At 44.6% G+C, this 16,650-nt stretch overlaps 1 protein-coding gene across 8 annotated transcripts in view; it reads right to left on the bottom strand.

Annotated features, from left to right (window-relative positions):
- LOC130296955 (keratin, type I cytoskeletal 19-like) overlaps positions 1-16,650 on the bottom strand; it is a 64,493-nt gene that overhangs the window by 1,934 nt on the left and 45,909 nt on the right. For all 8 annotated transcript variants that reach the window (XM_056549032.1, XM_056549036.1, XM_056549029.1 and 5 more), the window contains 5 exons: positions 14,927-15,009; positions 6,919-7,075; positions 4,843-5,004; positions 2,359-2,484; positions 300-517 (listed from right to left, as the gene is read on the bottom strand). In XM_056549032.1, the coding sequence (XP_056405007.1) occupies positions 300-517; positions 2,359-2,484; positions 4,843-5,004; positions 6,919-7,075; positions 14,927-15,009 (746 nt within the window). The remainder of the gene's footprint in view (positions 1-299; positions 518-2,358; positions 2,485-4,842; positions 5,005-6,918; positions 7,076-14,926; positions 15,010-16,650) is intronic.

Below are 16,650 nucleotides of genomic sequence, written 5' to 3'. Positions count from 1 at the left end.
CCCCGCCCCCCTGCATCTCCCTCTCCTCATTCATTGCAGGAGCGAGAGAAGACGGGCGGAAGCAAGCCCCGGCCAGGCTTCAGATGACGTCGCGCCTGCCGGTGCCGCCCACTTCCTGCCCTCCTCATCTCTGAGCTACCGAAGCTGATCTACAAAAGGTATTTTTATGGCGATTCTGATAAAAATAAATACAGGGATAGATGTAGTTAGTGTCAGGGACAGATGGGGAGGGGGATCAGGGAAATTTAGGTTAGTGATAGCTTCTCTTTAAATGCTTCCAGTTATGAACCTTTTCTCACCTTTCCTCGCCTTCCAGCAGACGGCGGTAAGTGGCTATCTCTATTTCCAGGCGGATCTTGATGTTCAGGAGCAGCTCATACTCCTGAGACTGGCGTCCCATGTCTGTCCGGATCTGTAGTAACTGACCTTCAATACTACTTATCAATCCCTGTATCTGGTTCAGCTTGGCAGCATACTGGGCATTGATGTTTTCAAGTGTGGCATTTAAAGCATTTTTCTGTGAAAGAAAGATACCAGAGTATGAGTCTTGTATCCTTTGAAGGAACAAGGGACTATCGAAAGGTTCTAAGACATTCCAGTAGAAATTTAAAGGGGTTATCCAGGAAAAAAAAATATATTTTTATCAACTGGCTCCAGAAATTTAAACAGAGTTGTAAATTACTGCTATTAAAAAATCTTAATCCTTTCAATAATTATCAGCTGCTGAAGTTGAGTTGTTGTTTTCTGCCTGGCAACAGTGCTCTCTGCTGACATCTCTGCTTGTCTCGGGAACAGCACAAAGTAGAAGAGGTTTTCTGGAGACAGGTGTCATCAGAGAGCACTTAGACAGGAAACAACAACTCAATCCTTTCGGTACTTATGAGCTGCTGAAGTTAAGATTTTTTAATAGAAGTCATTTACAAATCGGTTTAACTTTCTGGAGCCAGTTGATATATATAAAAAAAAGTTTTTTTTCCTGGATAACCCCTTTAAATAATGGTAATTTTTACAATGGCCTAGATTTAGTGGTATAGTTAGTAGGGGTGAAGAACATAAAGGCCCCATAATGTTTAACCACATTGAGAATAGATTGTCTTGGAAACTACTTGACCACATCGTATGAAACAAGTGTCTCATAGAGGCAGGTTCAACCTCTGTGACACAAATTTAAGTCAAGAAAAGGGACTCGCCGTCCTGTCTGATAAGATGGAAATCTTACGAGTGACCTAAGTCCCAAGTATGGTGCCTAATGTAGCTTGACTTAGGTCATTTGTAAGATATAAGGGAACTAAGTCAATCTATATTATGTACCATACGTGTAAAGAATCATGTCATTTTGCTATGGATAATCGATATAAAATGAAGATCATCTTCTAAAATGCCCTGTGTGACCATCCCTTTTTGGCACAGAGAAAAAATTATGCAATACGTAATACGTAAAGTAGTCTGCTAACTAATTAGAATGCTTATACAATGTGCTACGCCCTACTGAAGGATATATCTTGTATGTAAACAATACAATAAAACAGAGAACCATTTTGACCCAGTGTGTGTCAGCGTGAGTTTTTCTCTCCGTGCACGTATTGTCTAATTTGGCTCAGGACATTAACCTAGGGCGGTCACTTGAAACTGCTCACTTAAAGCGGTACTCTGGCCCTAAGACATTTTATCCACTATCCAAAGGATAGGGGGATAAGATGTCTGACCGTGGGGGTTCCGCCGCTGGGGACCCCCGCAATCTTGCATTCGGCACCCACCTCTATGAGCTGCACGCCGCGCTGCCAGCTCACAAACTGCCGTGTGCGGACCAAGGGGCCAGAGTATCGTGACGTCACGACTCCGCCGTTGTGTGATGTCACGCCCCGCTCCCGCTATGCAAGTCTTTGGGAGGGGGCGTGACGGCAGTCACGCCCCCTCCCATAGACTTGCATAGCGGGGACGGGGCGTGACATCACATGGGGGTGGAGTCGTTATATCACGATACTCCCGCCCTGTGGTCGGCACCCGGCAGTTTGTGAGCTGGCAGCGCTGCGTGCAGCTCAAAGAGTTGGGTGCCGAAAGCCAGATTGCGGGGGGAACCCCGCGGTCAGACATCTTATCCCCTCTCATTTCGATAGGGAATAAGATGTCTTAGGGCCGGAGTACCCCTTTAACACGCATCCAAAACAGTTTTAGCCTTAGACTATATATTCGCTTTGAATCTCATAAAGCCGGAATATCAAAATGACATTATATAGACAAGGCAAAATATCTGGTTATATATTGTTATACAGATTATAATACAAAATATAGTAGAAAATGATTTTCTGATATAACCGTAGGTATGGTCATAATACCGATATCTTAATGTATCATTACCTTGCTCAGTTCCGATTGCAGCTCGATTTCCAGACCCTGTACGCTGCGTTGTAACTCTGTGATTGTGATCTTGGATTTCTCCAGCTCAGTCGTATTGCTTCCTATCTGAACACTTATAGTTTCTACCTAAAAAGCAACAGAAAAACAACGTACATAAGAGAGGAAGAAGAAAATTTCTCATCAACTCTTCCTGGATGAAGTTGATCGGACACATAAATGTGTTCTCTTCTATTCTTCCTCTGCCCCAGTGTGTGCTGTGGATGAGCTGCAGCCACCGAGGATGTGAGGACCTGGTTGGTCACATGAGGTTAGTTGTGTTTGACAGACAATCTAGAAATAAGCTAGAAGTTTCATCACACTACAGACCAGTGTGACACATGAGGAGTGCAAATAATAATGAATGCAGATTCTGAAAATTTAGACCAAAAAAATAGAATAGAAAGTATAAGTGTTAGCGTTATAGCCTTAAAGGGGTATTCCAGTAATATTTTTATTTGACTATGCTACAGGGGCCGTATAGTTAGTGTAGTTCATAATATAGTGTCTGTACCTGTGTGTGACGGTTTTCTCACAATTCTTCTGTGATTTTCACCCCAATATTTATTTTTACCAGCATACAAAATGACTGTTGTCTCAGATTTTTCCCAGGTTGCAATGCGGCCGAGACCTGACATCACTAGTCAGCTGATGACAGGGAGCCTGTCTGCTTCAATGGGTGGAGCGATCGCTTGGTGGGAGAGAGATCAATCTGCAACTAATGCAACAGCTGTAGGCACCCTGATTGAAAACCACAGGTCTTTGAATGGATGCAGCTCATTTATGTTTCAATGGGTGGGATGGCTGATGTGTGGGAGGGAGGAAGATGGAATTGTGGGATTTGTAGTAAAAAAAAAGAAAAGTCAAACAGGAAATACCAGTTCACAAAAAGCTAGCCACAGAGTTATGGTAATCTGACAACATAGCCATTTAGCCCCAAGACAAGTGCAGATCCTTCCTAAGCATGTCCATTACTGTCTGCCAGGTACGTACTAAAATGACCTAAAACCCCTTTAAGAGTAGTCTCAATTATTATCATAATTTTATCTATGTGGCTAATACTGCATTTTGAAGTGTGCAAAGCACTTGTAGTGGTTGTCCTCCAGGTCTCCTTAAAGGGGTACTCTGGTGGAAAACATATATTTTTTTTAATCAACTGGTACCAGAACGTTAAACAGATTTGTAAATTACTTTTATTTAAAAATCTTAATCCTTCCAGTACTTGTCAACTGCTGTATGCTCCAGAGGAAGTTGTATTTCTTTTTTGGAATTTTTTAAACCTGATCACAGTGCTCTCTGCTGACACCTCTGTCCATGTCAGGAACTGTCCAGAGCAGGAGAAGATCCCCATAGCAAACCTCTCCTGCTCTGGACAGTTCCTGACATGGACAGAGGTGTCAGCAGAGAGCATTGTGGACAGACTGAAATGAACTCCAAAAATAAATACAACTTCCTCAGTATACAGCAGCTGATAAGTAGTGGAAGGATTAAGATTTTTAAATAGAAGTAATTTACAAATCTGTTTAACTTTCTGGCACCAGTTGATTTAAAAAAAATTGTTTTCCACCGGAGTACCCCTTTAAGTCTCGTTAAATATGCATGGTTATGCTTCCTATTTGCATTTACTTTTTCTGTTTAAATACTTCTGATACTTTCTATGGGTTTTGCACTGATTAAAGGGGTACTCCGGTGGAAAACTTTTTTTTTTTTTTAAATCAACTGGTGCCAGAAAGTTAAACAGATTTGTAAATTACTTCTATTAAAAAATCTTAATCCTTCCACTACTAATTAGTTGCTGAATACTACAGAAGAAATTATTTTCTTTTTGAAACACATAGCTCTCTGCTAAATCACGATCACAGTGCTCTCTGCTGACATCTCTGTCCATTTTAGGAACTGTCCAGAGCACCATATGTTTGCTATGGGGATTTTCTCCTACTCTGAACAGTTCCTAAAATGGACAGAGATGTCAGCAGAGAGCACTGTGGTCATGATGTCAGCAGAGAGCTCTGTGTTCCAAAAAGAAAATAATTTCCTCTGTAGGATTCAGCAACTAATAAGTACTGGAAGGATAAAGATTTATTAATAGAAGTAATTTACAAATCTGTTTAACTTTCTGGCACAAGTTGATTTAAAAAAAAAAAAAAAAAAAAGTTTTCCCCCTGAGTACCTACCTTTGTCTATGTTCTGTTATTGGCCCCCATGATTACTTGTTCTCCCCCTGCTTAGGATACATGATACTAAATATAATCAAATACTGCTTTATTATAACTTTATTCATTCGTCAAATCGTTGTTGTGTACAGGAGAAACGGGAGTAAATAGTCTTTCTATGATTTTGTCTGAACTTGAGCTTACTGGATGTTCTCCTGACGGACTGAGGGCACCGGAATGGATATGTTCCTAGTTGCCGGTAATCTTTGACTTATCAGGTTAAAAAGTTACCTACCTGGGTTTCGTAATGTTCCTTTGCCTCTTGCCTTATCTTTTCCACTACACTTTCACATTGGATTCGCATGTCAGCCAATAGTTTTGCCAGATCCACAGGAGGAGCTGCATCCATTTCAACGTTGACTGTTCCACCAACTTGCTTGCGGAGAACACCAACCTCCTGTATTCAGAGAAAAAAGTTACCATGACATTTGTCTCTTCAGAACATCTAAAACAACTTAGGAACTTGTTCAGGTCATTAAAGGGGTACTTCACCCCTAGACATCTTATCCCCTATCCAAAGGATAGGAGATAAGATGTCTGATCGCGGGGGTCCCGCTGCTGGGAAGCCCCGCAATCTCGGCTGCGGCACCCCAGACATCCGGTGAACTTTGCTCCGTGCCGGATGACTGGCGATGCGGGGCAGAGGCTCGTGACGTCACAGTCACGCCCCACTCGTGACATCACGGCCACGCCCCCTGAATGCAGGTCTATGGGAGGGGGCATGGTGTCTGTCACGCCTCCACCCATAGACTTGGATAGGGGATAAGATGTTTAGGTGTGGAGTACCCCTTTAATGAAGGTCACAGCTCAACTGGTAGATATTGGGTATTGACTAAGGTAGTTAAACTGCTAAAAGAGCCTATGTATTCCTCTACTGTTTATGTATGCACGGTGGGCCCAGTGTTTGACTGCCATCAGAAGTACTTTCAACTCCATTGACTGCCTTTGACATAGATTTTTCTGGTTTATTGTACCATATAGTGCCAATGATGTTTTGTATTAGGTGTCAAGTAACCCAGTGAGCTAAAGCGTATTTTCCCACTGTTCCTTGGTTTACGTAATACACTGAAGGGTGACCTGCCAGTTACGCACACATTTCAGACTATCTGCTTGCTGTCAGTAGACGGAAACATTATTTTGGCTAAAAGGTCTAAGGGCCTTTTACATTGAGAAATTATTGGATAAACTAGACGATTATTGCCCCATGTTGAAGATCCAGTTATCAGCTGATGAACTACCAAGATTGCTGGAATAATGTGGCCAGAAGAATCATTGGTGGTCAGCCGCACATCTCCCTCTGCAAACAACTGAGAATGACATAAGGTGGATTGCTCATGAACGATTGGTCATTCAGCCTGGCCACACAGTCATTGAGCTGTGTAAAGGAGCGCCAGTTCTCTAGATCAGCGCTTGTATTGGGGATGGGTCTTCCTGTCTAAATGGACCCTTACACAAAGGTATGTCCCGGTACACTATGCATGCACCTGTGACAGCACCAACATGTCAGGACCAATTCTTAGCTTCCGCAGGAAAACAGAGTTGTTAATAAGCCCATGGCTAGACAGGGCTAGCCACAGGGGCGTAACTATAGGAGGTACAGAGGGTGCAGTTGCACCTGCGTTCGGGAGCCTGAGGGGGCCATAAGGTCTCTCTTTCCTACATGAGGAGACCAGTACTATAAACTAAGCATTAGAGTTGGGTTCTTGTTATAAATTTTGCATTGGGTCACAGCATTTGCAAGATACGCCTCTGCCTAGCCATCTTGATTTCAGGCCTAGTTGTTTTTTTTATGTCAGTAGTCCTCTACAGCACCAAGATACAAGACCTTTTGTTAATATGTAAATGAGGCTAAAGTGCCAGGAGGGTGTTGATCCACACAGCAAAAGCCTAGGCAAGTCCAACCCAAGTACTCTTTATCTAGTGACTGTCAGTCAAACTGGCTACTTGGGAATGCCCCCCTGGGCACTTGAGGCTTATATTTCAATGCTGTAGAGGACTAAGAAAAACCTACCTATGCGTGTTATCAGGTTGATTAGCCCTATCTAGCCATGGGCTCGTTTGCACCAATGTTTCCCTGCTGACAGGCTGGAAACTTAATGATCAGTACGGCCTTCAGCGAGCAGACATGTATGCCCTACCTCGTGGATGGGTAATAAATGTTGATAGAAAACCTCTAACCATTACCATTTAGGTAATGTGAACTACTTTATATTGATACGGGCCATGACTGTCCGTATTATGTGAAAAGAATTGGAAATTATTGTAAATGATACACAGTTCTAACAACAGTGTCTTTCTATAACCAGCTTACTTCTTCATGGTTCTTCTTGAGGTAGGCCAGCTCTTCCTGCAGGGACTCAATTTGATGCTCTAGGTCTCCTCTGGTCAAACTGAGGTCATCGATAACTTTACGAAGTCCCATTATGTCTTTTTCCACACCGTATCTCAGAGATTGCTCAGTTTCATACCTACAAAATATAATAGAAAAATGATTGGTTAACCGTAACCTACCATCTTACATGTGGCAACATTGAAGAGGAGAGCTCTGTCTAATAGGAGTTTGGTTAGATCAGTACCATCAGCAGTTAAAACAAGTGAAATATCTTTGTAAAAAAGGAAATACAATTGGTAGCCCAAAAGTGTCTATGGTGCCTGCACTGCCTTGTCTCTGAAGGGGCTACCAACACCCAACACAACTGAAATGAACTTGTAGAGGTAGCTGGTGACCACCATGAAACGAATGCCTGAAATACTGAGTAATGTGAATGGTGGAGAAGTTTATGGTGCAGGATATTCAGGATTATAGCACCAGGAGGTGAAGAAAATGAGGTTAAAGGGCTATTCCCGGCAAAAACATTTTATCCCCTATCCAAAGTATGTCAAGCCCCTCCCATAGACATGAATGGAGGGGGCGTGGCGTGACGTTAGATCTTATCCCCTATCCTTTGATAGGGGATAAAAAAAATTTTGTCCGGAATACCCCTTTTACACCAGAATTATCATAGTCTTTCCTTTTCTTGTAGCTGTATTCTAGTTTGCTGTTACACCGAGCGCTCCGGGTCCCTGCTCCTCCCCGAAGCATTCTCCTGTTCGCAGCGCCCCGGTCAGACACGCTGACCGGGTGCGCTGCGATAATGTCCCTAGCCGCGATGCGATTCGCGATGCGGGACGCGCCCGCTCGCGGTGCGCACCCTGACCCGCTTACCAGACTCGCTCCCCATCTGTGCTGTCCCAGCGTGCGCGGCCCCGCTCCCTAGGGCCCGCGCGCGCCGGGTCTTTGCGATTTAAAGGGCCGGTGCGCCACTGATTGGCGCATGGTTTTTAATTAGTGTGTTCACCTGTGCACTTCCCTATATTACCTCACTTCCCCTGCACTTCCTTGCCGGATCTTGTTGCCATTGTGCCAGTGAAAGCGTTCCTTGTGTATCCCTAGCCAGTGTTCCAGACCTCTTGCCGTTGCCCCTGACTACGATCCTTGCTGCGTGCCCTGACCTTCTGCTACGTCCGACCCTGCTCTTGTCTAATCCCTTGTACCGCGCCTATCTCAGCAGTCAGAGAGGTTGAGCCGTTGCCGGTGGATACGACCTGGTTGCTACCGCCGCTGCAAGACCATCCCGCTTTGCGGCGGGCTCTGGTGAAAACCAGTAGCAACTTAGAACCGGTCCACCGGCACGGTCCGCGCCAATCCCTCTCTGACACAGAGGATCCACCTCCAGCCAGCCGAATCCTGACATTTGCTATGGGCCCTCATATTTACATGGCTATAGTTTTCAGCTATGGTGGAGAACCATCAAATTCATGGTAAATACAGATGGTTCCCAGTATCAAACAGAAATTCCATAACTACAGTACATCACCCATGTACAAGGTAAGCAGAAATAAATCTTAAAAGCAGGGTCACACATAGAGCATCCGCAGCAAATTTCTAGCTGCGGATGGGCCGACGACAGTGACAAGAGTGAGCTCCCTCCTGCGGCTGGGTATCTCTGTGTGTCCACTTGTACCGGCGGATTCAACGCTGTAGACACATTGGCCCTGATTTACTATTGTAAACCCGACATATTTTATCGGGTTGTGCAGCAGATTCTGGCGCATTGCTCCAGAAATTCTGTCTGCTCTGAAATTTGCACCAGAATTCTGTCTGCACCAGAAATGAAAACCCCGACCAATTCTCCATTTTACTGAGAAAACCCGAAAAAAGGGGCATGTCTGTCGGGAAAAGGGCTAAGGGCGCGGTCACAGAAAAGGGGCGTGTTCCCGACATTTTCACAAAAACCCAACATAACTAAGGTTTCCACAGAAAATGCAGTGGATTTGAGCTGAAGAAAACCAGACAGATCAGAGCATGTGTAAAAAAAAATGCTAAATGTAGGGAAAAGTGCAAAATGTAGGGAAAGCTTAGTAAATATTGTGGGAAAAAAATTGTAGGGAATTAAAGGACATCTGCAGCTTGATTAACACTTAATCCACAGGATAGGGGATAAGTGTTTGATCGCGGGGGTTCGACCGCTGGGACCCCCTGTGATCTCCTGTACAGGGTCGCGGCTGTCCCGTGCAGGGGGCGTGCCGGCCGCAGCATGACGTTGCAGCCGGCACGCCTCCTCCATACATCTCTATGGGAGAGGCGGGGAGGTAGCGTTCATGCCTCCCGGTCTCCCCCATAGAACTGTATGGGGAGGAGACAGGGAGTCACCGTCGACCTCTAGGTCGACGCTACGCGCCTTAGCGCTCACCATGAGCGCTAATGGCGGCGCCCCGTTAGGGAGATCGCGGGGGGTCCCAGCGGTTGGACCCCCCGCAATCTAACACTTATCCCCTATCCTGTGGATAGGGGATAAGTGTCATACCGCTGCAGTTGTCCTTTAAAACCCACAAAGAAAAAGACACAACACTCTTAGTAAATCAGGGCCATTGTCTATTCGTAGCAGACATGCAGCGGGAAATCCGCCGTTACGAGTGGACACACAGAGCTCTCTGGCGGCAGCAGTAAGCTCGCTCTCATGACTGCTGTCGACCCATTCGCAGCGTGTGTGACTCTACCATTAATATTTAGTTTCGCTTACCTTGTACATGGGTGATGTACTGTAGATGTGGAATTTCTGTTTGGTACTGGCAACCATCCGTATTCACCATAGATTTGGTGGCTCTCCACCATAGCTGAAAACTATAGCCATGTGACTATGAAGGCCCATAGCAAACTGGAATGCAGTGGATTCGCCACACATGACCCTCTCCTTAAAGGGGTACTCCGATGGAAATTTTTTTTTTTTAAATCAACTGGTGCCAAAAAAATTAAACAGATTTGTAAATGACTTCTATTAAAGAAATCTTAATCCTTCCAGTGCTTATCAGCTGCTGTATGTTCCACAGGAAGCTGTATAATTATTTTCTGCCTGACCACAGTGCTCTCTGCTGACACCTCTGTCCATGTCAGGAACTGTCCAGAGCAAGAGGTTTGCAATGGGGATTTGTTCCTGTTCTGGACAGTTCCTGATATGGACAGAGGTGTCAGCAGAGAGCACTGTGGTCAGACAGAAAATAATTATGCAACTTCCGCCGAAGACACTGAGGGTGTGACAGCTGTTTCATGACCTACGAAACAGCTGTCACACCCTCAGTGTTTTTCGGTGTCCGCGCCTCCTGCCCTCAATGGCCGTGTTCGTTTAATGTCACTGGAAGATTTATAAGAATAAAGAAGCTTACTGCATGAAGTCCTGGTGAGTGCTGTGAAATGTAATTTACAAATCTGTTTTGAAATCATTTAAGGTTTAAAAAAAAAAAAAAAACGTGTAGTAAGTAAGTATCAATTGCACTAAGGGACTGATGTAGGTACTATGCCGAAAGGGTGCTTAGAGTTGAATAATGTATCTATGAAAGTGGAACTTTCCTTCGAGGTGCATTTGAAATGTCTTTCTTGCCATTCTTAAAGGGGTACTCTGCTGCTCAGCGTTTGGAACAAACTGTTCCGAACGCTGTAGCCGGCGCCGGGAGCCTGTGACGCCATAGCCCCGCCCACTCAAGATGCCACATCCCGTCCCCTCAATGGAAGTCTATGGGAGGGGGCGTGACAGCTGCCACTCCCCCTCCCATAGACTTGCATCGAGGGGGCGGGTCATGACATCATGATTGTGCGGGGCTATGACTTCACATGCTCCCAGCACCGGCTCCAGCGTTTGGAACAAACTGTTGAGCAGCGGAGTACCCCTTTAATTACATGGTTGTGCTTTAAAGAGGGTGTGAAATAAAGACCCCCCAGAAGAAGACAAATGGATTGAGAGACATATCTATTTTTGCCCTACTATGCACCGATATTTTGTGCATAAAGTGGGAAGTGGCCTCTGCTTTAGCTGACTTTAATACACCGGGCAAACAAGCCACACCAGCAGCAGATTGCCATGAGTACTTTATAGGTGGTTTCCTTCAATTTTTGAAGATTAGATTGCATGCTTCATAGGGAAGGGACTTACTGGGACTTTGGCCTGTGAAACAAAGTGAGCTGGAACGCGGTAACGTAATGTGACCTTTAGTGTGTCAGCTATAATTGTGGAAACTTTACTCTTCATCATTTATGTATGCCGTCAGCTTGTAATGCTCCAGGTATTTTAGGTTCTGTGTAATTACAATTGGTCCTGTAATACTTGGATTCCTATCTATAATGGGTTAAAGAGTACCTGTCACCAAAGTAAACTTTTAATATATTGTTCCTTATGTAATTATAAGACACTTTGCTATTTACTTGCTGTTAAAAATCTCAACCTTTATATGTTTTTAATGTGATTGAAAAAAATGTCCACTAGGTGGCTCTGTTCTGTTCCCTGCCGCAAGTCAAACAGTTAATTTGGTCTCCTCCTGGCCTGGCAGGAGACCAAACTCAGGAAGTGAGTGTGGGGCATGGCGGGGCAGAGCTCTCGCAGGTTTCAGTGACGTCGCCCCTGCTGGGGAACACCCACTTTCTCCTGCCGGGAGCTCAAACAATGTGACCAAGGGGAACGATATGATACAGAGCTTTTTAAAGGGGTATTCCGATGGAAAACAATTTAATTTTAAATCAACTGGTGCCAAAAAGGTAAACAGATCTGTAAATGACTTCTATTTAAAAATCTTAATCCTTTCAGTACTTATCATCTGCTGTATACTACAGAGGAAGTTGTGTAGTTCTTTCCTGTCTGACCACAGTGCTCTCTGCTGACACCTCTGGCCTTGTCAGGAACTGTCCAGAGAAGGAGCAAATTCCTATAGCAAACCTCTCCTGCCTTTGGCTGTCCGGGCATGCTGGGAGTTGTAGCTTTGCAACATCTGGAGGTCCGCAAGTTGAAGACCACTGGTTTAGACCATATTTAAAGGGGTACTCCCGGGGAAACCTTTTTTATTTTTTTAAATCAACTGGTCCCAGAAAGTTAAACAGATTTATAATACATCAAAATATACAAAAAACAAAGATAAGCATGCACTCACCGCTGGTAAGCTGCTGCGGGCTCTGAGTCCGGAATCACCACAGCATAGACGTAGACGGTAAGGGGCGCTCAGAGGCTACGCCGGCTGTTTCGGACGTAGGAACGTCCTTCTTCTTTGAGGCCGGAAGAAAGACGTTCCTACGTACGAAACAGCCGGCGTAGCCTCTGAGCGCCCCTTACCGTCCACGTCTATGCCGTGGTGATCCCGGACTCGGAGCCCGCAGCAGCTTACTGGCGGTGAGTGCATGCTTATCTTTGTTTTTGTATATTTTGGTACTTTACCTTGTTCATGCACCCCGCAGGTGCTGCTTACCCTTTGAAGTGAGTCCGGACGCTCCTAGCGGTTACCGTGCGTTATCGTATGTTTGCATTTTTCCACCATTTTTCCTTCTTGGATTTTTTATACAGATTTATAAATCACTTCTATTAAAAAATCTTAATCCTTCCAGTACTTTTTAGGGGCTGTACACTAAAGAGAAATCCAAAAAAGAAATGCATTTCCTCTGATGTCATGACTACAGTGCTCTCTGCTGACCTCTGCTGTCCATGTCAGGAACTGTCCAGAGCAGGAGAAAATCCTCATAGCAAACATATGCTGCTCTGGACAGTTCCTAAAATGGACAGCAGAGGTCAGCAGAGAGCACTGTGGTCATGACATCAGAGGAAATGCATTTCTTTTTTGGATTTCTCTTTAGTATACAGCCCCTAAAAAGTACTGGAAGGATTAAGATTTTTTAATAGAAGTGATTTACAAATCTGTTTAACTTTCTGGCACCAGTTGATTTAAAAAAAAGTTTTCCACGGGAGTACCCCTTTAAAGGGTACCTCTCATCAAATAAACTTTTATATATTTTAGATTAATGAATGTTGAATAATTTTCCAATAACATGTTAATGAAAAATATGCTTCTTTCTATTGTATTTTTCCCGATCAGTCCTGTCAGCAAGCATTTCTGACTCATGCTGGAGTCCTAAACACTCAGAGCTGCCAGCCTGCTTTGTTCACAGCCAAACAGGCTGTGAACAAAGCAGGCTGGCAGCTCTGAGCGTTCTCCTTTGTGAACAAAGCAGACTGGCAGCTCGTAGTGTTTAGGACTCCAGCATGAGTCTGAAATGCTTGCTGCCAGGACTGGTAGGGAGACCCCTAGTGGTAATTTCTTCAAAGTGGAAAATTAAATAGAAAGAAGCATATTTTTTAATAACATTCAATTGTGAAGTTATTCTGCATACATTAATCTATAATATATCAAAAGTTTTTTTGATGAGAGGTACCCTTTAAACCTCCTTCAATATGGTCTGACATTTCAGCATAGTTTCGGCCGATGCTAATTTTTGCTGAAAAGTCACTATTGATAAATTCAGCACCAATGGCATTTTCCCATCTAAAATAGACTAGAATGCATCATGTTTTGAAAATCCTCTGAAGCAAAAGTCGCGAAAAAGTGGCACGTATTTAGACCGCGACTTTCTGTGCGACAATTTTAGATGGGAAAAACCAGTCTAAATCCTTTGATAAATCTCCCATTGATTCCACATGACACATTGGCCATTGATTGCTTCTTTTAGACATGGAAAGGATAAAGAGATGGCCATTCAGTCTTCTAGGGATCAAGCCTACTCTGGTATTTCAGTTACTTCCACACATGGCTTCATCTTCGCCTTGAAGTGACCACCTCATCTAGAAGAATTGGGGTCTCCTGATAGATGTCTTACATGTCGAGGATGGAAAAAAAAAACTTCAACCTTCTAAATACAATATCATGAGAAATACAGCGAGTGGTCCCTCAAATTACAATATTAATTGGTTCCAGGACCATTGTATGTTGAAACCATTGTATGTTGAGACCATAACTCTATGGAAACCTGGTAATTGGTTCTGAAGCCCCAAAAATGTCATCCAAAAATAGGAAAAAGAGAGGATTAAAGGGGCACTCCAGTGGAATATTTTTTTTAATTAACTGTTGCCAGAAAGTTAAACAGATTTGTAAATTACTTCTAGTAAAAAATCTTAATCCTTCCAGTACTTATCAGCTGCTGTATGCTACAGAGGAAGTTCTTTTCTTTTTGAATTTCCTCTCTGTCTGACCACAGTGCTCTCTGCTGACACCTCTGTCCATGTCAGGAACTGTCCAGAGCAGGAGAAAATCCTCATAGCAAACGTGTGCTGCTCTGGACAGTTCCTGACATGGACAGAGGTGTCAGCAGAGAGCACTGTGGTCAGACAGAGAGGAAATTCAAAAAGAAAAGAACTTCCTCTGTAACATACAGCAGCTGATAAATACTGGAAGGATTAAGATTTTTTAATAGAAGTAATCTACAAATCCGCTTAACTTTCTGGTACCAGTTCATTAAAAAAAAAATTCCACTGGAGTACCCCTTTAAACAAAAATAAGTAGATAACTAATATAGAAAAAGCAAGTCCTTACATATACAGTAATAAAGATCTGCTGGGAGTTGTAAATCACTGTCTATGTAGAGGACAGGAGCTTCTTCAGGGTCCTGTACAGTACACTGTGTCCTAAAAAAGTAACATGGGGTCACCATCACCTGGTGTCCAAAGGAGCAGCTAACCCTGGGACAGGTAAAGAGTACAGAACATGTAATACCTCCCTGTACTGTAGGGGGCGCTACCAGACACCAGTCAGTGCATGCACTTTAGGAATACAGGGGTTTTACCAGTGAAATATCCATTCTGATTGGTCAGATCTTCCAGACCTTGACACGTTTCGCAGATCTGGACTGTCTGTACATTGTATGTTGAGTCTGGTTTCAAGTTACAATGGTCCAGAAAAGACCATCGTATGTTGAAACCATTGTATGTTGAGGCCAATGTAAGTTGAGGGATCACTGTAGAAATGTTGCTTACTTGAGTCTGAAGTCATCGGCTGCCAGTTTAGCATTGTCTATCTGCAACAGAATTCGAGCATTGTCCAATGTGGCATCCAGTATCTGCAAGAACACAACACACATTCATTTAGTTATAACCGTTTTCCTACATTGGAGACACTTGGGTTTGGTCAAAGATAACAATAATAATAGAGGCAATGAGTCATTTTACTCAAACACTTAATGGTTATATATAATTCTCTTGAGTCATAGATGTCATTAGATTTGTAGATTAAAAGGGATTCCCAGTATTGTTCTAATTAATTGAGTTGTCTCGCGAAGACATTTCCTCACCACAAGTCCTTCTAGGGCATATGGACATCTATGAAGGAGGATCCTCTGCTTGGGAAATCCCTCTGTAAACTAGAGTGTAAGCTCTGTGTTGGTCCGGGCCTGTTCAGATGGCCATTTATATGCATAAGTGTCTAGTGATACAGTGACCCCCCCACCTACGATGGCCCCGACATACGATCATTTCAACATGCGATGGCCTCTCAGAGGCAGCATCAACATACGATGCTTTTGTATGTCGGGGCCATCGCATAAACGGCTATCCGGCAGTGCAGATTGCTTCAGCTGCCACCAGATAGCCGTTTACGGTGCCCCGTGTGGTCCGCTGACGATCACTTACCTGTCCTCGGGGTTCCGGCGCGTCCTCTTCAGGATCCCCTGCATCGTCGGCGCTCTCCTTCGTCGTCATCACGTCGCTGCGCACGCCGTCCCGTCATCCAATAGGAGCGGCGTGCCTAGCGACGTGATGGCGGCGACGGAGAGCGAGGATGCCGGGTAAGTAGAGACCTTGCCGGAGCGTCGGGGACACCCCGGGGACGTGGCGACAGCTATGGAAGGCGACATCCAGGGCAGCGGTGACAGTTCGAAGCGGCGGGGACACGTGAGTATAACCTCCAATACCAGTGGTCTTCAACCTGCGGACCTCCAGATGTTGCAAAACTACAACCCCCAGCATGCCCGAACAGCCGTTGGCTGTCCGGGCATGCTGGGTGTTGTAGTTTTGCAACATCTGCAGGTCCGCAGGTTGTAGACCACTGTCCTATATTTTACATTGCACGGATCCCTTAACATGCGATGGTTTCAACAAACGATGGTTCATTTGGAACGGATTACCATACTATATATTCCTATTACTAATTACTATATAATAATTACTATATATTATTATAGTTGTGGCTGTAAAACTCCCAGCGATCATCTTTAACATATGTAGCTGATCACTGGGATGGTTCGACTTAAAGGCCATGTCAAGATCAGAAATTAAAAAGAGTACCTGTCATCAACAGGGCCGGATTAACGTAGGGGCTGATGGAGCTGCAGCTCCAGGCCCCTACAGTAAAATAGGCCCAGCCAGCCGCCAAAAAGGCCGCCGAGGAGCGGCCCCCCTCCCTGCCACTACACTATGCTACATGCTGCAGCAACAGGCAAGGACCTCGGGCGCGACCCGGGCCCGCCGCTGCCAGCACTATTACCTGCAAACGGATTTAAAAATCATTTCCGGTTTGGATTGACAGGCTGCTCTTGTCACTCTCGCGTTGCAGGGGTCAGAGGCTGTGACACGTCATACAGAGGCTTGGCGCAGACGTGCGTGCCTATGTGGTGCACGTCTACTCCCACGAGCCCCTGGCCTGTCAATCCAACCCGGAAATTATTTTTAAAGAGCCCGTGCCGTTTGCAGGTAATAGTGCTGGC

This window comes from Hyla sarda, chromosome 12 (genome assembly GCF_029499605.1).
Source record: "Hyla sarda isolate aHylSar1 chromosome 12, aHylSar1.hap1, whole genome shotgun sequence".
Lineage (NCBI taxonomy): Eukaryota > Metazoa > Chordata > Amphibia > Anura > Hylidae > Hyla > Hyla sarda.
Note: the sequence above shows the minus strand (reverse complement) of the source record. Positions and strands in the feature narration are given on the sequence as shown.